The sequence below is a fragment of the Alexandromys fortis genome, unplaced genomic scaffold (genome assembly GCF_014885135.2).
Source record: "Alexandromys fortis isolate MF-2015 unplaced genomic scaffold, M_Fortis_MF-2015_v1.1 scaffold_66, whole genome shotgun sequence".
Taxonomy (NCBI): Eukaryota; Metazoa; Chordata; class Mammalia; order Rodentia; family Cricetidae; genus Alexandromys; species Alexandromys fortis.
The window spans coordinates 2,724,924-2,749,236 of NW_026067950.1; the positions used below are offsets into that span (position 1 = coordinate 2,724,924).

General features: G+C 50.3%; 1 protein-coding gene across 1 annotated transcript in view; it reads left to right on the forward strand.

Annotated features, from left to right (window-relative positions):
* Window positions 1–24,313, forward strand: part of Stk24 (serine/threonine kinase 24) — a 74,300-nt gene that overhangs the window by 45,234 nt on the left and 4,753 nt on the right. Inside the window, exons 3-8 of the mRNA XM_050150441.1 lie at window positions 11,766–11,822; window positions 15,065–15,173; window positions 15,414–15,571; window positions 20,360–20,545; window positions 22,390–22,535; window positions 23,947–24,070. Coding sequence (XP_050006398.1) covers window positions 11,766–11,822; window positions 15,065–15,173; window positions 15,414–15,571; window positions 20,360–20,545; window positions 22,390–22,535; window positions 23,947–24,070 — 780 coding nt within the window. The remainder of the gene's footprint in view (window positions 1–11,765; window positions 11,823–15,064; window positions 15,174–15,413; window positions 15,572–20,359; window positions 20,546–22,389; window positions 22,536–23,946; window positions 24,071–24,313) is intronic.

The following is a 24,313-nucleotide window of genomic DNA, read 5'->3' on the forward strand; positions in this document are numbered from 1 at the left end:
TCTCTCTCACACACACACACACACACACACACACACACACACACACAGTTGCTTTTGGTCTTGGTTTTATCACAACAATACAAACCCTAAGACACTCTCTAGGGAGACACCCATAGCATACACTGTGGCTCTCTGCCTTGCCTGTACTGTGTTACAATCAGAGGAACATTAGGTCCTATTAGAACCGGACAGATACTTCCCTTCATTCGGACCTTCTTCTAGCTGTTTTTCAGAGAGCCGACCCCTGGTTTTGTCCCAGTTCCAGCACATTTAGGGATCCTGACTGCTGCTCACTAATGTGTGCATCTTGGTTCAGATACAGAAATCTACACCTAGTCAGTCTCATCAAAGCGCAGGCTTTCTTATTCTAAAGACAGAATCCCACCCTGTTTTACTGGAGTGGAATAAGATACTGTTTTAATATTGGTACACAAGAAATGATTTGACATTTTGGGACTGGAGTCACTGCACCAGGTTTAAAGGACCAGGGGAAGTCACAGCTTGCCCGTGTGGAGGCTGTGTGTGAACCGTGGGGATAGCTTGTGGCCCTGTCCCACAGGCAGTCCTTCTAGGTATTTGCTTTCTGAAAACTGCCAGGAGAATTTCCTGTGTGAAGAAAGCTCCCTCCTGGTAGTTAGAGCTGTGCACGATGTCCAATGTCCAATGTCCGTGTGTTTGGATCCTGAGGCGGTCCTCTGTGACCCTTGGCCCTTGGATGGCTGTCGGGCCCTGCCTCAGGGTTACATGTGGTTACCATGCAGTGAGAACATGCTCCCAGAACCTCTTAGGTATAGTGAAGCAAAGACAGGTGACCTCAATCTGGGCTCTGAACGCTAGTGGGGGCAGGGGCGGTCAGTTGTGCTTGGTGAACACCGCGAAAGGTCACATCTGGGGCAGGAGGGGAAAGGTCAGGGCTAGTTTCCTGGTCTGCAGAGAGAGTTCCAGGACAGCAGGACTGTTGCGCCAGAGAAGCCTTGTCTCGAAAAACAAAGACAAAGAAGAAGGAAACTGAACTGACTCTACTGGGTGGGGGGTGGGGAGGTAATGCTAGCTTCCCAGGGTGGTGTTGTAGGCTCGAAGTCAAGGTTCTCTGGCTGCTGCTGCTCAGTGCATCAGGGCCACAGTGAGCTCAGCTAGCCGCATCCCCAGGTCCTGAAAGTGGAACTCTTTCTCGTCACTTTGGTGAGTTAGAGACTTGAGTTTGAAATTGCGTGGGGTGTGAGTGATGGGATCTAACAGTGGCAGCGTCCTCTCCTTCCTTTCAGAGTTGGAGCACAGTGTGACTGACCAGGTTGGTCTTAGGAAGACTGCGTGGGTGAATCTGATGTGATGTCACTGTGTGCGGAGAGGAAGGGTGGCCACTGGAGGACATTGGGATGAACTTGAGAGGTCTAGGTGTGTGCGCGGTGTGTGCGTTGTATGTGGTGGTGCTGGTGGTATTCCAAGACTCTGGAGACTGGAGATGGGCAGGAAGATCACATGACCTGTACAGATGTGTTGTCCTGTGGAGTTTCTGGAGTGACGTGGCGTGTGGCTTATGTACATCGCTGTACTGAGCTAGGCCTAGCACCTGACACTGTCTCCTGGAGGCAGCTGGCTCTGGCCTGGAGTGGGCGCTGGCTGGAAGCTCTGGGCTACCTTTGGAGCCACAGTGCTTCAGAGGAGAAGCAGTAGGTGCTGCCCGATGAAGTAAGTTTGGCGTGTCTGGGCTAGCAGGCTTGATAGCATGTTCTCGAGAGCTTGTCCAGGCTCTAAGGAAGGCTCGGTGTGCAGCATTCCTGAAGGATTCAATGTGTCACTTCCTTCTCCCTGGAGACGTCAACGTCCAGGTTTTGGATCACTCTTAAAGTGGTCTCTAGCCTGAGCACTTGAGCTGACGGGGAGACTGGAAGCCTGGGTAGGAGCCCAGTTTTGTGAGGCCAGCTTAGCACCAACAGGTGGCTCTCTCCTGTCTGTCTGCTCCCAACCCCCGGATCCATCTTTTCAGTCTTGGGTGGTAGCTAACAGTGTGGGAGTGTACACACTTTACAGACCCTTCAACGGTACACGTGTGTAGTGTTTACATTGATGCCTGTCAGGTTGTCTAGCTATGGCTTTAGCGCTATGAGAGATTGTCTATTATGTCATATTGTGTCGTATAATCTAAGGGGCTTGAGCTCCCCACGACTTTCCCAGATGGCTTGCTCTTGGAGCTTTGTGGTGGTTTGAAGAGGTTCCTTGAATGTATGGTTTGTCTGCCATTGGAGACAGGGTCTTGAACTCTAGGTTCCCCTTGCTTTCAAACATTGGGGTGACAGGTGCCTATTGCCACCCACCTCTGGAAAATGGTTTAAAATGTGGCTGACAGGACAAAGGGCCATGAAATATTACTAAGACAGCTACTGAAATTTTCTTAGGGTAAAATATAGTTGTTTCCAGGGTGGGGATGCTGTGAGGTTTGTGTCTATTCTACACAGGGGAGGTAGAGCAGTCTAGCACTCGAGAAACCCCAGGAGGTGAACGCTGACTGACAGCTGGGTGTCTGTCACTGTGGAGCTTTTCTGTCAGACTCGTGTTGAATCTGTGTGCAGACATTTCTGAGATTTCTGAGGTTTCTCTGACCTTGGGTGTGGGGGCTTACTTTCCCTGCCGTTAGCTTGGAATTAGGGAGTCATGTGATACAGTCCTTTCAGAGTGGCCATGACCTTTGCCCTTAGGTCTGGCAGGGTGACCTCCCACACCCACCTGGCCCTGCTCATCGCCTTCCCTGGCTCTGCTACCTCTTGGCAGGCTCACAGGTTCAGCACCTCGCTTGGCCTCAGGTCCCGGGAGACAGCTTCTGCAGCAGCTCGCGGAGCCTCACGTTTGGTCTGCCTCACCCGTGCTTTCGTTTTATTTTTAAACCTTCATTTTGGACCCCGGGTTTTCTGCCTCAGTCTCCCCAGAGCTGGCACTGCAGGTGTGAATCGTCATGCCCAGTGCTGAGTCTTTGCGAATGAGCTGGGCCTCAGTGAACCAGCTGGTCTTACGTCCAAGGATTGGCGAGAACAGGGTGATCACTTTAACTGAGAACACACGTGGAGCCTGCAAACAGGAGGTTGCGAACATTGGGTCCACACATCAGTCCACAGGGACCTGTTTCACAGAGCAGACCTTAAAGGGCAGGCTGAAGAGCAGTGACTACCGGAGCTTGGTGAGGGGTGGGTGGAGGAGAAACTCCCGGTGTCTCAGTGTAGGGGGAACTGTGCTTGCCACAGTTAGTTGGTGTTTTCTGCATTGCTCGCGGAGAAGATTTTGAACCTGATTCCCAACCTGAGGGAATGATGCAGAGTGAGGTGAAATACCAGCTACCTCGGTGTCACCAGTTTGCTCTGGATGTGCCTTGAGATGCCACACTGCTCCGTGAATGCGTGCAGTTATGGCGCGTCAAGGAAAGTAATAAAGACTTTACGGGGTGAACAGGTCAAGGATGCGAGGTCCTTATTTGTAGCTGCTTTTAGGGAAACTGCTAGGAACGTCTCCCCATGGAGATAGAAGAGAAACTGGCCACAGCCACCGGACCTCTCCGCATTCCTGGTGGCTTCTCCTCTCTCCCAGTCCTGTCCTCTCAGTGAGCTCACAGGACTCACTTATCTTATCTTAGTGGATACCCCTGCCTAAAGGAGACAGCTGGAGGGGTGCGCTGACCGAATACTCTTCCCTGGTCACAGGTCTGCATGCTGACCTTCATCTCTCAGTGTCTCCATTCCAGCTCATAGGATGCCACTCTCCTAGTTGGTGACCCCACGCAGCGCCACAGTCTTCAAGGTTGAGAGCTTGCCTTGTGCTGCAGTCCAGCACGTCACAAGACTGCTCTTGCCTTGATTCTTGAGGCTGCAGGGCACACTGTCCCCAGGCACACCTTACAGCAGTACAGGCTGGTTCTGATAGGCAGGGCTTGCTTTGATCATTTGCTCCTCTGTTCTTTTGTTCAGGCTTTAACCACAGCATTGCCAGTAAACTGATGGTCATTCGTCCCCTTCTCTCTTAGGAAGTAGCTTAAGAGAGTATCTAATTGATACCTGAGTCCAGAGGGCTAACCTCAGAGAAGCTGGCTGTGCGGAGGCTGTGTGCTGGGCGAGGTGGATATTTGAGCGTTCTCTTGAGCATCTGTCAGCTTAGGCCAGTTGAGCTCCAGCTTCAGTGAGACACCCTGCCTCAGAGATAAGGAGAAGGCCAGCCAGCTAGCGCAGCAGGCAGCACTTTCTGCTAAGTAGGCCCAGTTCTTGTCTGTTGTTCTCTGACCTGTCTGCTGTTGAGCAAGGACACTTGTATGCACATAGTCCTTCTGTAGACTGTGAATATATATTCCTCTTAGTCGTTATAATAAAACTGAATTTACCTATAGCCAGGCAGAATAAGGTTAGGCGGGAAAGCTAAATGGAGATCAGGGAGAGCAAAGGGCGGAGTCAAGAGATGGGAGCCAACCCCAGAGGAACACATCCTGTGCCTGCAGTGAGCATCAGAGCGGTTCTCTCTTGGGCTGTGTGGCCTGGAGAGGAGGATGAGCTGGCTCCCCCTGTGTTACTGTGCACTCAGCTGCTTAAAACTGACCAGGGGACCCCTGCCCTCCCTGTGCAGCAGTCAGGGCCCCTTCTCTGTGTGGGCGACCAGGGGACCCCGCCCTCCCTGTGCAGCAGTCAGTCTTCTCCACCATAAGCTGCATTCCAGGTTGTCTGGTACAGCTGCCATGGTTGTGCAAACATGTTGTTTTCTGCGTAGTAAATTTCAGACGAAAGCAGTTACCCTCGTCCTGGAGAAAATCAGAACGGCTTGTGGAATCCGTGATGTCACAAAGCAGAGACCCTCACTTGCTCCTGGTGGACTAACGGCAGTATGGGGATCTTGCTTTGAGATCACGAGGGAATGCTTACTTCACCGTCAGCTATGGGGCAGGCTCAGTGCCAAGGAGTTTATAAACTGTGCTGTCTCTGAGGCTGGGCCCACAATTATTTCTCTCCTGAACACACTGTGCTAGTGTAATTGAAGAAGGTCCCTGGAGACATGTGGCATTTCTGCTTGGAGTTTTTATCTAAAAGACTGAGTCGAAATAAAACCCCACTTAGGCTAAATATTTTACAGAAATGTAGCTGTTTTCAGGGTGATATTACCTATAACTTAAATATTAATGAACTTTGTAGTTCTTTTTGTTCCAACACATTCATGTTTTGCATATGTAAACCTCAGTGTGGGATCCAAACACTGCTGAGCAGTGATGCCGCACGCTCTCTGTTCCACAGCTGCTGTGCTCCTGAGACATGGTGTGTGGTGGGAGTCGAATATTAACTATTATACAGTGGCTGCCTGCTGAAGAGAAGGCTTAGTTCTAGGAGGTCCGGCACCCGTGCTCAGGCTGGAGGCTGGACGACATCTGTTAGGAATATACCGAGTGGATGGCAGGACAAGGCCCTTTGCCTAAGACTCCCCAGAGGCTCCCTGCCCTAGTGGTCCCTGGGCAATGTGTTAAGTAGGCAGTACTAGACTGTAATCCCAGAAGTTCAGGGTCATCACCAGCCACACAGTTTGAGGTCTTCCTAGGCAAGGTGAGCTTTTCTTTCAAAAACCCAAAAGCATCTGGAGAAACAGACAAAAGTCTCAATTCTAAAACAAGCTAAGCCAAACTTGAGAGGTAGGAGGTGGCTCAGTGGTTAAGAGTGTTTGTTTATCAGTATGTAATAACCTTATCCCCTGTTTATTTGTGTGTGATAACCCCACCTCCTTGCTTAACTGTGTGATAACCCCGCCTCCTTGTTTAACTGTGTGTGATAACCCCACCTCCTTGTTTAACTGTGTAGTAACCCCACCTCCTTGTTTAACTCTGTGTGATAAACACCCCCTCTTCTTGTTTAACTGTGTATATAACCCCACCTCCTTGTTTAACTGTGTGTGATAACCCCACCTCCTTGTTTAACTGTGTGATAACCCCGCCTCCTTGTTTAACTGTGTGATAACCCCACCTCCTTGTTTAATCTGTGTGATAACCCCACCTCCTTGCTTAACTGTGTGATAACCCCGCCTCCTTGTTTAACTGTGTGTGATAACCCCACCTCCTTGTTTATCCGTGTGTGATAACCCCGCCTCTTGTTTAACTGTGTGTGATAACCCCGCCTTCTTGTTTATCCATGTGTGATAACCCCGCCTTCTTATTTAACTGTATGTGATAACCCTGCCTCCTTGTTTAACTGTGTGTGATAACCCCGCCTCCTTGTTTAACTGTGTGTGATAACCCCCACCCTGTTCAGTTGTATGTTGTAACCCTGTCTCCTTGTTTAACTTGTATGTGATAACTGTCTTCCTGTTCAACTGTATATAATAAACATAATAAACAAGGGTGCTGAGGTTTTTCTATCCGAGAGCTCAGTCCACTGGACCTCAGCTTTTCTCTGTCCCTGTGTCTGTGCTTTTCATTCTCTTGTTTTCCCCATCAGGCTCATCCCTGGAGCCGTACAGACTTGATTGGGTTTGTACAAGAAGTTCAACTGTACATTAAGAGAGCACAAACATTTCTGAGCTGCCCCCCCCCCCCGAATAATCAGTGATTAATACTCGCCTTAGTTTGTGGCTGCCACATCAGAGTACACAGTGAACAGTCCTAATTGCCGAAATTGGAAATCGGAGGTGCTTCACAGTCGGGAGTGTATGGTGACACCACAGAGTGCCACCTGCACAGTTTGGCTTAGAGAATTCTGATGAGTGTCGGTCAGAATGCAGGCGCGTCCAAATCACGATGAAAACCTCGTCAGATTGTGTGTGTGCGATGTGTGCACAGCGTTAGATGAAGTGTGTTCAGGCTGGGCCTCTTGTGTAAGATCTCCTACTCCACAAATCCCACACACATCTGACCTCAAGCCCTTTCCACAAACATCACCCCATAGTGTAAACGGAGACTGTGTCTTGTCTCCCAGCCGCTCAGACCCAAATAATCACACAGAAACTAGTAATTACAACACTGTTTGGCCGTGGCTCAGATGTGTTCCTAGCTAGCTCTTACATCGTAAATTAGCCCATTTCTGTTAATCTGTGTATCACTGTGGCCTACTGGTAATGTTTAACATCTTTCTCCTTTGGTGGCTACATGGCGTCTCCTCAACCCCGCCTACTCTCTCTATGTGTCTCTGTTTGGATTTCTGTATAGCTTTACTCTGCTGAGCAACTGGCCAAAACAGCTTTATTCATAACAACAGCAACACATGTACAGACGGAATCCCACACCACCATAGTTCTGGAGGCTGGACGTGGGGGACCATGACTCGGCAGGATGTTTGCTTCTCCTCCTGTCCTCGTGAGATCTGCACTTTGTGCTATGTCCTCATGGGCTTCTCTAGTGACACCGTGCAGACTCTCCTTGTTACTTCATCCTCCCCTTTCAAAGATGCTGTTTCTAAATACAGCCATGTTCTGGGGTGCGGGAGCGAGGGGGTTAGTGTAGCTGGAGTTTTAGGGCGAAAGGCCCAGCTCGCTCTGTTCAGCAGGCCCAGTCTCAACCGCCCCCCCCCCCCGAACCGGAACAAGAAAGTAACAGTAAATGCCAAATAGAGGTCCAGTGACCCAAAGTTAACCTTTGGGGTTCTGTCCTGGGCTTTAGGTTTAAAAGAAGGAAGAACTGGGGCCAAGGGCAAGGAGAATGTGTGATTAAGAAGTCTGGTTGATCTTCACCTCAGATCTGGTTCTGCAAAATAGTCCAGAAGTTATCTCTGTTGTCTCTGAAGGGAGCAGCCTTGTCCTAAGGAAGAACGGACCTCGTTCTAGAGTACAGGCTCCTGTCACAGGTCAGCGGGCAGGCAGTCTTTTCTGCTTCTGGACAGACAGGGAGATGCGGTAGGACAGGTGTCACTGGCTTTGAGATGAGTGATTTCCTTGAATTGAATCAAGCAGAAATCTGACAAAACAGGCTGAGTTTCCTGGGTTTTCAGGTCAAAGCCTGGGCTGTGTCAGCCCCAGAAGTCTGGGTTTCATACCCTGGTCCCATGAACCAACTAAAGACACAGTAGTGAGATGTGGAGAAAGGGCAGTGACTCCCAGCCCATTGCCTCATGTCTGCCTTTGAGCCTGGGAGCTGACGTGTTTAGATTTAAGGGAAGGCGAGAGGAGCACACAACTGAGCAGTCTTGTCAGAGGTGTGGTCTCACCCGTCACAGGCTCTGCCACTGTCTTAACTCCATGGTGTCCTGCAAGGTGGCCTGATGAGTAGTCTGTGGATCGCTTCCTGTCAGACAGGCTCCTCCTCCTGGCAGGCAAGAGATGGGGGTGGGGGTGGGGGCGCTATCTATTCTAAGATACCTTCTTCTGTTCTAGACTGTCACAGACACACATAAAATGGAGGAAGAAATGCCAGGTCATCTGCTTCTAATTACCTTGTAGACAGTGAGGTAATTTTTTGTTTTTGTTTTTATTATTTTTTTTAAACCTGAACAGCTTCCAAGTGCCTATCATATTAGGATTTCAGAGGGTGAGGTGGAAGCATGTATTAGGGTTTCTGTTGCTGTGAGGAGACATTCTTATAAAGGAAAAACATGTAATTGGGGTGTCTTACAGTTTCAGGGGTCATGGTGCTGGAGAGGGAGCTGAGAGTTCTGCATCTTGCACAGGCAACAGGAAGTGGTCTGTCTCTCTGGGAGTAGCTTGAGCATAGACAAGACCTCAAAGCCCGCCCCCACAGTGACATACTTCCAACAAGGCCATATCTTCTCTAACAAGGCCACATCTCCTGATGGTGCCCCTCCCTTTGAGCACTTTCAGACCACCCCAGGGGCATGAAGTTAGCACTTTGGGGAGCTGAGGTGAGAGGGTTCTAAGTTCCAGGACAGCATTAGTGAGCTGTGACTTCACCTTAAAACATCAGCCTGCCAGCTAACCTCACCCAAACAGCAGCAATGCGAATGACCTGTGTGGTTTACAGTGTCTACAAGTGTAGTCATTGGTCAGCTACCTGTTAAAATTGAGCTGGATTTTCTGATCAGTTCTTATGGGAGAATGATGGTTATGTGAGTTCTTCAGTGACTCCTGATTGGTCTCAGACTAATCTATGCTGTCTGTAGGGCTAGGACTAGTTATGGCAAGGGACACAAACCCTTCATGGTTTCTAGAGATGCTTTCTAGGAAAGTTTCAGTGGAAAAGAAAGTATGCCCCCGTGAGTAGGGTGTTAGCATTTTGTTAAACAGGGGATTTTTACAGTGTGTGTGTGTGTGTGTGTGTGTGTGCGCGGGCGCGCGCACGCCTGTACATGCGTGGACCATTTCTCTGAGGGATGCAAGACACCAGCCACGGTAATTTGACAGTCCTGTGGTTGGCAGCTTGGGGGCCAAGGGTAGCAGGGAAGCTCCTCACTGTATATATACTTTGGTACTTTAAGAATTAATTTTTGACTCCTAAGTTGACTTAGTAAGCAGATTATTGAGTAGTGATCTTATTTCCCTGAGAAGAGGGTCACTGATGGTTTACATGGAAGTTACCGTAAAAATTATTCTGTAAACTTTGTCGTTGTCTCCGTTGACCTGCTTGTGTGTTTTCTGGCGTTCACGTCCCCCTAGAAACATTTTTTATGAGGTCTGAGGTCAGTGGCCCTCCTGAGTAGTCCAGCACAGGCCCTGACTGAGGCCTCTGGTGAAGATGAAGTCATTTTCAGGTTTCGTTTTTCTTCCAACCGTTTGATCTGGTTAGTTGGGCCAGTTTGGTTTCACCAGGTTATTTCCAGGCGTTTGTGGGTGCTGGCGTGACCAGTGTTTGCTTAGTGAACTTCAGGGTGCTTTCATTTCATTATCTCTGGGTCACACGAACTGTAAGGTTTGAGTTACTGAGGGAGGGGTGTGTGTGAGAGAGAGAGACAGAGAGAGAACACATCTCCTGCCTGGAACCCTTGCAGCATAGGCTGGCCTTGAACTCATGGTGGTCTGTGTGCCCCGTCCCCCAGGAGCTGGCACTATGGGGTGAGTCCCTGCTCCAGGCCCAGGCTACCTTCCAGCTCAGCTTGGCAGGGTTGCCCTTGTGTGGCGTTGGGGGATTGAGAGGTAGTGAGTGCGGCTGTGGAGAGGACGCCGCCAGCTTTCAAGGTGGCCGAGTGGCCACTCTGCTTGCTCACCTTCTGGTTGCCGAGACAGGTTAGCCCTCTTCCTGGTGGGGCGAGAGTGGGGCGAGGAGATGCTAGTGCTTTGGACCCTTGGTGTTCTCAGGTGCAGCTGCTCTGCTGGGCCTGTGCCTGGGCAGTGCCCTGCCTGGTCCAGGAGGAAGCGGGACAGACATGGGGTGCTCATCTTTCTGTATCTTCTTGGCCTTTAACCGCTCGGCTGTTAAGTCCCTGGTAGTCTTGGGATGACAAACTGTCCCAGGGCCCCTGCGTATCAGGAGAGTGTTTGGTTTCCTTGGTGGGCAGGTTCAGGAGGAAAGCGGGAGCTGTGGGCAGCTGTGGGAGGTGGCCTTTGAGAGATCTGAGGGGCAAGGGCATCGTCACTGGGTTTTGTTTTTCAGGAAGAATTGGGGTGACAGTAGAAAGGTTGCTTCCCTGGGCACCATTGCACAGTGGGGTGGACACTGGGTAGGGTGGAGGAGGGGGCTGGGAAAGGGGTGGGGTCAAGGCTGCCTAGAGCTTGTTTGGCTGCTAACAAACCTAAAGCCTGGGAAACAAGAGAGATGGGAGCTCAGTCAAACCCGTCCAGTCATGAAGGAAGAGACCCAGGGCTGCTCCACTCATCCCTCGTTCAGAAAGCAGCTTCCCTGCAGGAAGAGTGAGCTGAGGGACGTCTGCCCACAAGCTTGTTTGTGGGAGGAGGTTCGGGTTTTCTTGAATGTGTTGGGGGATTATTTTTGTTCATTTGAGGATGGTTTCGCACTGCCGCCTTGATGGCCTATAACTTACTCAGTAGCCAAGACTATCCTTGAACTCACTGCCTCTGGTTCTCAAGCTGTGTGCCCAGAGCCTCCATGCTGCTGTCCTTCCCTCTTCCCTCCTCTCCTGAGTCGGCGTACACACTGGCATTTCCACACAGCGTCACGCTTGTCCTTGCCCATCCTTCTACGTACGTTTCTTAAGATCCTTCTTCATATAGCCCTGACAGGAAGACTTGAATAAACACCGTGTGTGTGACACAGTGTGGATCCCAGCACGCCGTCCGGGGCATGGTGCTGCTCTCCAGCCTGTCCTTGCCTTTGTATATTAATAATCCAGCACCTTAAAGGCTTAGGAAAATACTCTTCATGCACTGGCTTTAGATGGCAGAGGTGACATGTTGACCGTATGTGACTGTCAGGGAGGTGACATGTGGGTTGTATGTGACTGTCAGGGAGGTGACATGTGGGTCGTATGGTGATTCTGGGTGTGTTGGATCCGAAGCCACCTTAGGGTTCATGGGCCGAGCGCATGCTCTTTCTTCCCTTTGCTCATGGGGGCTTGAGAAGTTGGGTGTTTTGAGCTGCTGTGGTGATGGTGGACCGGAAGTGTCCTGTTCCTGACTGCTGCATACAAACCCTGACTTGGCTCCAGGTCCTCAAACTGGGCTGTGTGAGGGTGCCCAGTGGGGTCGTTTCAAGACGTAAGTGCCCTCAGTCCTCTTCTCCAGCAGGGATCCAGGCCAGTGCTGTGCTCAAGGTCATAGTGCAGGAGGGTTTGTGTCCCATTGTCATTTGTACACTTGCGTTGGTGTTTATAGAAATGTGAGTCCAACATAATAACAATGTCTTCTTTCCAGTTGCTTAAATACTTTTTCTAGTTTTGTTTTAAAACTAACTCCCCCTCTTTGTTCTGCTTCTGTAGGACACTAAATTATGGATAATAATGGAATATCTTGGTGGAGGCTCTGCCCTGGATCTGGTAAGTATCACTGTAGCTCTGTAGCACAACTCAACCTGTTCCCCCTGGCTGTACAACACTCCTCGGCCTGTTCCCCCCTGGCTGTACAACAACACTCCTCAGCCTGTTCCCCCCTGGCTGTACAACACTCCTCAGCCTGTTCCCCCATGGCTGTGCAACACACCCTCAACCTGTTCCCCGAGGCCGTACAACACACCCTCAGCCTGTTCTTACTCATTGTTGGTTTGATCAGGAATTCTTTATCCATTTCACTTTTAAGGAAACATAAAACTATTCTTAACCTGTTTTTGTTTCTTACACAGAATTTAAAATTATAGTGCTGTTTTGAAAGCACTGGGGGAGAGGGTTGCTTTGTGATAAATCAGTAAATTAATCTGCAGAGCAATGAAGACGTTTTTCTGTGGTTGATTATTTTATATTAGAACTAGTGTATTTTTCAGATCAAAATCATCACCCTCTGGTAGAGTAGCTGTTACTACTGTAATAGCCACCATGGGTTTTTGGTTCTGTTTTTTAAAGTTTTATGTGTATGGGTGTTGTGCCTGCATATATGTCAGTGTGCGTCTTCCATGCCTTGTGCATGAAGGGTCCAGAAGAGGGCTTTGGATCCCCGGGAACTGAACTAGAGTCTCTGTGGAGGTGCTGGGGAGGGACCCCATGTGTTCTAGAAGAGCAGCAAGAGCTCCTAATTGCTGGACCTTCTCTCCAGCCTGCTGCCATGGTTCTTATGTTTCAGATGGGAACAGCTCCCAGCCTAAGCTCATCACATTTTCATTCCCAGAGTCGGAGCAGAATCTGATTATTGAGGTTTGACATCAGGCAAGATGTTGCATACACGGCCACCTTTGATCTTGCCCATAGTGCACCAGGATGGAGCAGGCCTAACCTAGTATTCTCCTTCTGGAGAAAATAGTGCCTTACTGTTGCCTCTTTTCTGTTCTGCCTGGCTTCTGTCCTCCCACCAGGTCCCAAAGAAACCACACAGAGGTCTATATTAATTATAAACTGATTGGCCCATTAGTTCAGGCTTCTTATTAACTCTTCATTATTCTTATGTATGTTAGCCACATGGCTTGGTATCTTTTTCATCGGGGCAATCACATCTTCCTTTTTCTGTGGTTGGGACAGGACTGGGGAGGAATGGACTTCCTTCTTCCCAGAATCCTCCTGTTCTCATTGGCCCGCCTCTACTTCCTGTCTGGTTGTCTCAACTATACTTCCTGCCTCTCTACTGGCCAATCAGCGTTTATTTAAAATATAATTGAAAGAATACAGACAATTGTCTTGCACCATTACACGCCAGCCCACAGGGAGGGCCGTGGACGTTAGGAGGAGATGTTCTTTCGTGCTGGGCTTTGCAGAACACGTGCAGATGAGCGGCCCCATAAAGTGGAGCTTCTGTGAGTTTGAAACACTCTTGCCCAGCGCTTGTCCTCCGTTTCTCTCATGCCTTCTCTCATGTCCACGCAGTAAAAGTAGTGTGGCTGGGGGCTGAGGAGATGTCAGCTGGCGGCAAAGTGTGTGTCGTGAAGCTCGAGGACCCAAACTCAGATCCCCATCACACACGTAAAAGCTGACTCCAGAAGCTGCGCAGTGGCGGCGCACGCCTTTAATCCCAGCACTTGGGAGGCAGAGACAGGCGGATCTCTGTGAGTTTGAGGTCAACCTGGGCTACAAGAGCTAGTTTCAGGACAGGCTCCAAAGCTACAGCGAAACCCTGTCTCAAAAAAAACGAAAAAAAGGAAAAGCTGACACCAGAGATTGTATCTCGGAGTGGCAAGGTTCAGGTAGAACAAGGCCTGGCTCGCTGATCAGCTTAGTCTAGCCAGATTTGTGTGAGACCTGACGGAGAAAGGGGTTGAGGGCGATATCCATGAACGTGACTGTGCTCTTCTGTCCATGGTGGGCTGTGAGTGGCCACCCCCAGTTGCCTAGATCCTTCAGTTTAGCAGTAGAGGTGAGGCGAGTCTTCGTGATGAGTGATGGCTGAGAGCTGAAGGAGGCTCAGCAGGTTTTCTCGGGAAAGCCGTCCCCCCAGCCCACCTCGAGAGCTGTTTTTTTTTTTTTTTATGATGCCACCACCAGGTAGTTTCCTGAGAGGACAGACTCCTAAAACGACATGTCTCCTGAAAGCTAATACACCTTGGAAATCCCACATTGTTGTTAACGATACGGATTGCTTAAAATACTGTTCAGAGTGAAGATTTCAGGGAAAAGTTAATATACAAGGCTAAGCTGTGATATCAAAATGGGAAAACCCCAGCTGAATATATTTTATGGTCCTTTCTATAAATACCCACACAGCAAAAAACCCAGCTTTTCCTTTTTTTCACTCTTGGCAATGCAGGGATGTAGACAACCCCTTCCTTTTGTGCAGTTGGAGTCACTGCTGCTCACAGTGGATTTGATTTGTGGCCCACACAGAGCTGCTCGCAGGGACCCCGTCTCCCCGACAGCTGCAGACCAGTCCTGTGTCTCTCAGTGTGTCGGTGTGCTCATTCGTAGCTCTGCAGTAACTGCTGCCTGTGCAGCTGTAGAGAGTGCTGGGAATGGGCGTGGACCGTCCGTGGCTGCTCCTGGTGGAGTGGCCCAGAGGGACCTTTTCTGAGGGTGGCAGCGGAAAACTGGTTCCACTGACAGGGCAGCTCAGACGTTGAGGACCATGAGCATAAAACAGGCATGTATTTGATTTTGAATGTGCTCAGTTGGTTGACTTTTTTTTAAGTTAGAATTAAATAATAAAATATTTGTAGGACCTCCACCCCCAGTTCCACTCTTGCGTTCTTTGGCATCTACTCTGGAATCTTCTGTGAGTCATCTCTGACAGGTCCAGCTGCCTCCAGGATGCCTGCCATGACTTAGAGAGCTGTTCACACCATAATCCAGGCCTTAGTAACATGCTGCGGAAGATCATGCACGCACGTGCACGCACACACACCATCCAGCCTTCCTATGCAGAGCTGCACGTGAGGACACACAGGGAGGGTAGAGCTGATGAAGGTTCGCGAAGCTCTGAGAGGAAAGGTTGTCATTGATGGAAAGATGAGGCGGTCTGCTGCCTGGGAGCCTAAGGGCCAGCAGTGCGTGCACCCTTTAATAGATTTCAATTGTTGAGGCAAAATATCTGCTTTATGTGAAGATGTCTTTCATTTTAATTATGTTGTCTATTTAGCATGGATTTCGTTTCTTAAACCCTGTGTATGATAGCTTCTAAATGACTAATGGTCTTTTTTTCTTGTTAGTTAGAACCTGGCCCTTTAGATGAAATTCAGATTGCTACCATATTACGAGAAATTCTGAAAGGACTTGATTATCTACACTCAGAGAAGAAAATCCACAGAGATATTAAAGGTGGGACCTACTCTTGTTTTTATTTATTTATTTTTTTTTTTTGAAACACCAAAGTGGTCAAACTCTCTGTATGTCTGTCCTGCCCACTCTGTCTGTCGTGGTCAGGCAGGCTGTTGTAAACCCCAGGGCACCTTGCTGTCATGGGCCCTCGTGCCCAGTGGGGAGAGCGTGCGTGGACTCCCAAGGTGACCCTGCGTATAATTGTATATAATAATGTCCTCCTGCTTGGTTGTCTTGCAGCGGCCAATGTTCTGCTCTCTGAACATGGAGAGGTGAAGCTGGCTGACTTTGGAGTAGCTGGCCAGCTGACCGATACCCAGATAAAAAGGAACACCTTCGTGGGCACTCCCTTCTGGATGGCGCCTGAGGTCATTAAGCAGTCAGCCTATGACTCAAAGGTGAGAGCCCGGACCACACCCAGATATTTGTCCCTTTGGTTTGCATATGTAGCGTTCCTTTGTGGTAGCTGGTAGGCCACAGAGGTAATTTTGTGATCTTGGTTTATGTCAACTTCCTTCTCCACCTCCCTATGTGCCTTTGGCAACCTTGTCCTTCTGGTCTCAGTGACTGTTTGATGTGGTGGGGGCCAGGAAGGCGTGGGTATGAGAGTGGGCGCAGGCGGCCTTCTGAGACTGCAGACCCTAGATATATAGATAGCTCAGGGCAGGCAGTGTTGTGCACAGGAAGACAGTGGATGGGGGCCAGGGCCTGGACAGAGCTCAGCTGCTCTACGTAGGGCATCTGGAGAGAATCAGCGAACCCACAGACAATCCCACAGCAGGATGGAGCAAGCGTGGTTCTTTAGTGACGGCCACCATTTGTTCTGTTTTGGGTCTCAGGTCCTTTATTCCCAGAGGCTCTCAGACCGCGGGAGACTGGAGGTGTTGCCCATCAGGCTGCCTGCTTGTTCCTGTGTTTCTTGCTTTTGTCCTTTAATTCTCTAAAACCATGTGATAGCTCATTCCGTTTCCTCCGGTCAGTGGCCCATGCGCAGTAAACATGGTCATGGCAGAGAATTGGCCTTCCTAAGCCCCAGACTTCTACACAAAAACAAATTTAACCCAGAGACGAGCATAGGTTGGACATTGTTCTTTGTCTTTTATGTGTTTACGTCTTGTCTGTGTGGGTATGCACGTACGGTGCTGGTGCTCTGGAAGGCATGAGATCCCCGAGATGGCACAGATGCTGGGACACAGCTAGAATTCTTGTGAGAACAGTCTGTGCTCTTAAATGCGGAGCTGTCTTTCCAGCCCCTCAAAAAAAGAAAAAAAGATTAACTCATTGCCCCTCCTCTTTGGAGACAGTTTTGCTCTGAGAGCCAAGCCTGACAAACTGGTCACCTACCCATTTTGGGATTGCGAGTATGTGTTAGCGTGCCAGACCCCTGCCTTTGTTTTTCTTTCTTCCTTTTTTTTAATAGGACCCTCCTCCGTGTGTAGCAGATTTCCTGCCTCATTAAATGATGCTTGAAGCATAGGATAACTTGCCTTTGGGACTCTTGTAAGGTATATGACATTACAGCATGCCGTAACGTAGAGATATCTTTTGCTCTGGCCTGGTGAACTGTGGTGATACCGTAGCTCGGGCGCTCAGGTTTCTCAGTTCGGTCATGTAGGAAGGTAGGTGTATTGTCCGCTGTTCACTGTTGGTGTTCATGTCTGAATTTTGGTAGGAGAGAGACTAGAATAACTACCCTGGTCGTTCTCTTTCAGTTGTTGTAAATTAGCTTTTCAACCTTGGCCCTTATGACTTGGGACCCAAGTCACCCATTTCTGTTGTAGCCATGGCCACTCCCTTTCTTGTTTCCCAGAGAGCTTTCCTGGTCTTCTCGCCACGGTGCGTCCCTGCAGTGGCTCCTTGGTGCAGTTCCACTCGGGTTGTTTTGGATAAGGCTGTCCTCCCCTCCCCTGATTTTTCACTTGAATCCCCAGGTGCGCATGTCCTAAATATAGCGGTAGTCACGCAGTTATGTTGGCTGGGATTTGCTGTGGTTCTTTATTTTGGAAACTTCATTAAGTTAATGGGTGTTCTGAACTGGACTAAGTAGCGCTGCTGGCGGAGTGTTTGGGAAGGTCTCTTCTGTCTTCCTGCTCCTATTTATTAGGGTGGTGATGTGGGATGCCCCTCTATGCTATGATCACCATTGGTTAATAAAGAAACTGTGTTGGGCCTGCGCAGGGAATGGGGGAGGACTAAAATGAATGCTGGTAGAAAGGAGGCGGAGTTTAAGGAGAAGCCATGGAGCCCCACCAGAGACAGATGCCGGAGGGGACTTTACCCAGTAAGCCACAGCCACATGACAATATACAGATTAATGGAGACGGGTTAAATTAATATGTAAGAGTTAGCCAATAAAAAGCTAGATCTAATGGGCCAAGCAGTGATTTAATTAATGCAGTTTCTGTGTGATTATTTCGGGGCTAAGCAGCTGGGAATTAACTAGTGGCCTCCTCCTCCTGGGTAGATTGGGTTTAAACATGGATCTTTATTGTGGTCTTTGGTTATATGCCAGATGGCTTGATACTAAATGGACGTGCCGGCTCAGTCTGAGTTTGTCAGTGGGTGCCCGATGCAGGCAGGGGTGCTACACAGGTCCCTGCGCAGGTCTGGCTGGTGCTGGAGGGCCAGGGTCATGCCGGGTTGTTCTTGGTTAGGTTTAGGTCACCCCATGTGTGGGAGCCTGAGGAAGCAGGGCCAGCTTCTTTCTGCCTTTCCCCCACTTCCAAAGTTCTCAGGCCTCTGGGTGCTGCCAGGGTACAGCTCACCTGAAGCAGAGACCATCTCTGCCAGGTCTTGTAATGGGGTCAGTTGAGCTGATTGTGCGGCTTCCAGAGGTCTGGGTGGAGACCCATTGCCACAGGCCCTGTGGACACATGGTGGTGGATGCGCGGTGGTGTCATGCTGTGCCTCAGAGTATGGGAGTCGGTGACAGCAGTCACACACACTTCACAGGGGACAGGCGAGAGACTGGCCTGCTGGGATGCAGCTCCCTTTCCTCTTTGTGAGGCTTTGTCACTGCTTCTTGCCACCTTCAGGCTCGACTGGGGCGCGGCGGTGAGGGTTTCTGGTTGCAGAATGGCAGGTGAGTCCACTGCAAGGGGCTAAGGATCAGGGATTGTCCTAGTCCTGTGACCACCTGAACTGGCCTTGTCTTGCCCCCTGGAGGAGCCATGGTAGCTGTCTCTTTAGGGCCTGGACTGGTGATGTTTTCTGAGGCAGTGATGAGCAGAGGGGCCTCCAGCACAGTCCCATGTCCTGCTCACCCTAGAGTGCCCTGAGACTGCTGTGCTCCGTTCACTACAGTGACCATTTAAGGAACCTAGTGTGTGCACTGACATGATTGTACGTGGGCTTGGGCAGCAGGGCCACCCCAGGGCTGCTGAGTCTCACTGCAGGGTCCACAAGCCCTTAGGCTGGGAATAGATGTCACAGGGTCTTAGTCAGGGCACTGTTGACTGGCTTGCTCCTCTCGACCACTTACTTTCTTTCTCATATACCCCTGGGCCACCAGTCCAGGGTAATGGCACTGCCCACAGTGGTTGGGCCCTTCCACGCCAGTCATTAATCAGGGAAATAAAAAGCCTCATAGGCTTTGCCTATTGGCCAGTCTGATGGGGGCGTGTTCTGAATTAAGGCTCTCCTTCCCAGATGACTCTGGTTTGCCAAGTTGATAGAAATCCAACCAGCACAGAAACTACAGAGAAGGACTTGACCTTTTTGTTAACGGCACCTGGGAAATTGGCAGTGGAGACTGTTAGAGGGGAAAGAACCTTGGGTAGCCTAGCCGTCCCCTGGGACATGTGGACACCGTCCGGATCCTAATTCAGATAAAGCAACTGTGGAAGGTTTTCTGTTCCTTTTTTTTTTTTTAAATAAGCAGTTGGAAAAGCTTAGTTACTACCTGATATTAAAGACTTATAGACGTGCCAGGCAGTGTTGGCACACATCTTTAATCCCTGCATTTGAGGCAGAGGCAGGTGGATCTCAGCGAGTTTGAGGCCAGCCTGGTCTACAACTGTTACATAGAGAAATCCTGTCTGGGGCATGGGGGTGGGGTGGGGTGTATGTGTGTGTGTGTGTATACGACTTTTATAGACACTTCTAGATAAACTCACTGCAAGTTGGAAGTACTGAGTTGAGGCTGCATTGGTTGTATGTGTGTCCCCCCCCCCCCCCGTTTTCCTCTTGTCCAGTCTGGTGGCTGTTGTTGCCCAGGCCACAAAAGAGAATTGCCCTGCACACTGCCCAAGAGAGCTCCAGTGCAGTAAGCTGCATTTCTGCTGATCGCATGTTGGTGTTGTGGACTCACTAGTTGAGAACTACCAGTGTTGCTAATTTTAGTGTCAGTGTGTAAGCGAGCCTGTTTGGTTGGCATATTGAAGCGGGGGGGGGGGGGGCGCACACGTTGGCGGGCGGTGTCAAGACAGGTTTCCGTGTCTGCTCCTCCTCGAGACCCTGCTATGTAGTGCTAGGATTTACAGTCACTGTGTGTGTAGCTTGTACAGTGTCCCTGCCTCTGTCTTCTGAGTGCTGGGATGACAGGCCACGAGGTACAGTGGCTTATACGATGCAGATATGCAGTCGTATGGAGGGGCATCGTATTAATGTTTCCCATGTCTGTGTTTGATCATTTTTAATAATAAACATTCTGTTGGGTTGGTAGAGCGTTTGCCTAGCGTACATGAGGTCCTAGGTTCGGTTCCGAGCACTGCAAGAGCAAACAGACAAACTATGTTAAGTTCCGGGCACAGTGGTCAGCCCTTTACACACCCTCCTGTAACTGCCTCCCTCCTGAAGAGGCAGCTGTCCAGTCTATGTTAAGTTCAGGGCACAGGGGTCAGCCCTTTACACACCCTCCTCTAGCTGCCTCCCTCCTGAAAAGGCAGCTGTCCAGTCCCACGAGACCTTGATTGCAGAGCTGGTGTGGGGACCAAGGTGCCCACTGGATCTGCACAGCCGTGCACCAGGTGCTGCTCAAGGGTTGACGACCATAGAGATGATAGTCAGGATCGCTCTGTAGGGGAGGGGTATGTCAGTAAATCTGTCCACTCGTTTTCTGTGTTAAAATTATGCCAAGGGCTTATATTTCTTATCATTTAAAATGATTGTCTTTTTCAGAACCTGAGATTGAAACACACACCCACCACACTTGTCTGAATATACTCTGTTCGCTCTGGTCCTTACAGGCAGACATCTGGTCCCTCGGCATCACAGCAATAGAACTGGCCAAAGGAGAGCCCCCGCATTCCGAGCTGCACCCCATGAAGGTGTTATTCCTCATCCCAAAGAACAACCCTCCCACACTGGAAGGAAACTATAGCAAACCCCTCAAGGAGTTTGTGGAGGCCTGTTTGAATAAGGAGCCGAGCTTTGTGAGTGTACCCCTTTCTGTGGTCTCAAGCCGGGGTGAATTTGCCCTGTGGGGATTGTTTCAGTCATCGCTGGCTGTCTCCCTGATCTCACACAACTTTGCAGATGAGTTTGATTTCTTTAAATTACGGAGACTTTGTTGTTGTTGTCATTTTATGTGCTAGGGATTTAAGTTGTAATTATTTTGTTAGAAATTTTCTAGCATCTCATATCCCATTGCCCCTGAGGGGTTTTCTCCTCGGTGTGGGGTGGGATCCTGGTTTTCAGTGTGTACAGACAAGGTCAGGCTGGGAACTGGGAAGCTGCTTCAGCAAGAGCAGAGGCTGACCTGAAGATTGTGCTCGGAGACTGACAGGGTACCACCGTCTCTGCTTCCTCTCTTCCCCCCCGCTGGGCCTTAGCTGCTGGGAGCTCTGCCTCATTTCCTGGAGAACTGGGACTTTTTTTTTTAAAGCAGCCTGTGTTCCTGTGTCCCAGGTAGCATCGTATGTGGGTTTCTGTGAGCAGAGTTATCTGGACCTCAAGAATATTCATGAGGGGGCCCATAAACCCTTGTCTAAAAGTGACGAGAAAATTAAGTTTTACAATAGCATCATGTAGTTCCCCCATAGGGTACCAGTTCTGGCAAAGGAACTCATCAGGATCTAAAGCACCATTGGCTGCGGGTGAGGGCAGCAGATCAGCATTTGGACTGGGTTGGTCAGGGCATGGCGAGTGTGGTCTTCGTGCAGTCCAGTTGTTTGTTTATACCACGTGTGTAATGCACAGGGTACTACAATGGCGCTCGGGAAGAGAGACCCAAGTGTGCAGTATATTCTTCTAAAGCTGGTCCAGTCCTCATTTATTCCTGGGGTGCACCTTCCGCTTCAGCTTGAGAAGCCTCGAAACTGAAAACATGGCACTTGGTTGTGTGTGCTTGGAGTGTCACGGGCAGTGGGTGGAGGGGGAGGGATTGCTGAAGCCACTGGTTCTCGGGGATCATGGTAGAGTACACGCTGTTCTTGTTAAGAAAAAACATAGATTCCTGGAGCAGGGGGACTGTGGTGTGCCGGGCAGGCCTCTGTGTCTGCTGCTCCTGCTTGGACCACTCTGCATATTGAGGGAGCTTTGTGCCGGTAGGTGGGGAAGCCACGGCTAAGCTGGGTGAGTTGTTGGGTTGGAGTTGTGCCGTGTCCAGGTGGTTATCTAGCTGTTGGCCCCAGTCACGGAGTGGGGAATCGTAGGTTCACGTGTCTGCTTTTCTAAACTGGAAGTGCTGGTGACCACGGAAACCCGGCTGGGTCTCTCCTGACTCCTGCCCTAACCTGTTGTAGATGAGTCGAGTCATCAACTTCATTTTAATTTGTGGTATTAGCCCAGCCCTATAGGAAGTCATGAAGAGTATGTGTTTCCCTTACTCAGCATCTGTCCTGAGGTACACTATAAATCAGGAGATGTGCACTCTTGGGCAGTACCACGTAAACCAGGAGATGCGCGCTCTCGGGCAGTACCAGATAAACCAGGAGATGCGCGCTCCCAGGCAGTATTACATAAATCAGGATATGCGCACTCTCGGGCAGTACCATGTAAACCAGAGTTCTTTTGTGATGTTATAGGTAGATGTGTTTTTTCTTTGGTTGAATGGTCTGGTAGACTGTTTTTGTCCTTGTTGGAACTCCCTGTCAGGTCTACCTTGTGCGGGTAGGCTCAGGCTCGGGAGTGGTGCAACTCCTTTGGAATAAGCCTGCAGAGGAAGCAGACTCAGTAGAACCCAGTGCTGTGTGGTGCAGCAGTCCGACATTTTAGTCCAGAAGCCTGGCTGTTCAGGTGGAACAGAGTAGAATATCTGGGCACGTGTGTTTTCCAGAGACCCACTGCTAAGGAGCTGTTGAAGCACAAGTTCATAATCCGCAATGCGAAGAAGACGTCCTACTTGACGGAGCTCATCGACCGGTACAAGAGGTGGAAGGCGGAACAGAGCCATGACGACTCCAGCTCAGAGGACTCGGATGTGTAAGTTGTCCTCGTGAGGTCTCCATGCTTCTCTGCGGGGGTGTGCGTGCCTGTGTGCGGGTAGTTCAGTTCCTCATGCATGCGAGGCCAGCCCTGTGCATGGAGCTGAATCCCGGCCCTCTGGACTGGTGCTGAGTTCCATGTTGTACCCATGGCCTTGTTTGGGGTTCTCTGACCCAGTGCACTGCCACGGAGTTTGAGTGACATCTGTATTAATAGGAGCTTGCACAGGACCGTGGCGAGGCTTCTGCTCTTCATTATCCCCTGCCGTTAAGGTCCCGACAGACAAAGTCCTTGTGTGTAGTTCTGAAGAGAAAAGAAAGATTGCTTTGGGGACTCTCGGTGTTGCCAAGCTTTGTATGGGGCAGTTACTCACTGAGTGTGGGTTCCCCACTCAGCACCCACATTTGTTGACTGGGGTGTGAAGCGGTTGAGACCACTGACTGGGAGGTCATTGAGATGCTGTTGCTGGGAGACTAGCGTCAGCTGCAGGGTGGGCCAGGCTGCGGCAGGGGTCTGGGTGGAGGTGCCCTCCCAGCCATCCCAGCCATCCCAGCACATCTCAGGTGCCAGGGACTTCCAGACTTACAAGCAAGTGAATGAAACCGTCTGAAAATAAAATACAGAGTGGCGGGATTGTTGCTCAGTACCTGGCTGGCATGTCAGCGGCCCCGGGTTTCAGCCCCAGTGAAGGAGGCAGGGACGTTGTCCAGGTTTCCGCAGCACAGCGGTAAGGGGTCGGAAACAGTTTGAGCTGCTTATGGAGTGTGTAGAAGACGCGTAGCTTAAAGCGTTGTTGCACCATGGAGAGCAGGCAGAAGACACAGACGGAGCCATGAGAGCAAATGGTGTCACTCGGGGTATAGGCCTTAGGGAAGGGGCCAGCCCCTGGGTCAGAGTAAAGCTGGGACATGGAAGCCAGACTGAGCAGGCCGGCTCTGTGGGTGGGAAAGGATGGGGGCAGCAGGCAGGCCCGGTCATTGCCGTAAGGACTGAGTGGGCACCTTGTCTGTCAGTCTGTAGAGCAGTAGAGCCTTGGTGGTGGCACACAGGGCAGAAGCGGGCTGTGGACTTGGGGACAGTGACAGGGATGGTGAGAGGGGGCCGCTCTCCACCGTGAAGCTGTGTGGCTGCTGTAGGGCGAAAGAGGACGTTTTGAGCCATGGCCAGAAAGAGGTTCTTGGAAAGAAACCAAGGTTCAAGAGAGACTGACAGAGAAGTGGAGGAGGAGGTGGCCCCAGAATAGTGGCACTGTCTGCTAGTTCAAGGGCAATCCCAGGAGCCATGTTCCTTCCTGTCTGCTATGCTTTGTGGCATGGCTGCAAGTGACTTGGTGTGAATGGGCTGTGTCAGTGGGTTCAGTTCATAGCCCAGCCCACGTTGGTGAACTTGGTGGGATTTCTGTGTCAAGGGAAACAGATGGCCAGGCATCTGGAGGCAGCGACTCTGGGGACTGGATCTTCACAATCCGGGAGAAAGATCCCAAGAATCTGGAGAATGGAACTCTTCAGCCATCAGACTTGGAAAGAAATAAGGTATGATAGTGGCTCATGCCTGCTCCTGTGCCCACACTCGCCAGCCCGCGGCACAGCGAGCCTGCTGCAGGAGTGAGGTGTGGGACTGGGGAGTGTAGGTGCTGAGCTGTGCCCGTCTCCTCCTGACCCTCAGCCGCATGGTGGAGCTGGATGTGGGGTGAAGCTCACACGAGAAAGAAAGCTCCTGCGGACTTCAATGAACTCTGATTTTATGCTGGCGTTTTAATTTTGGACCCCTAAAAA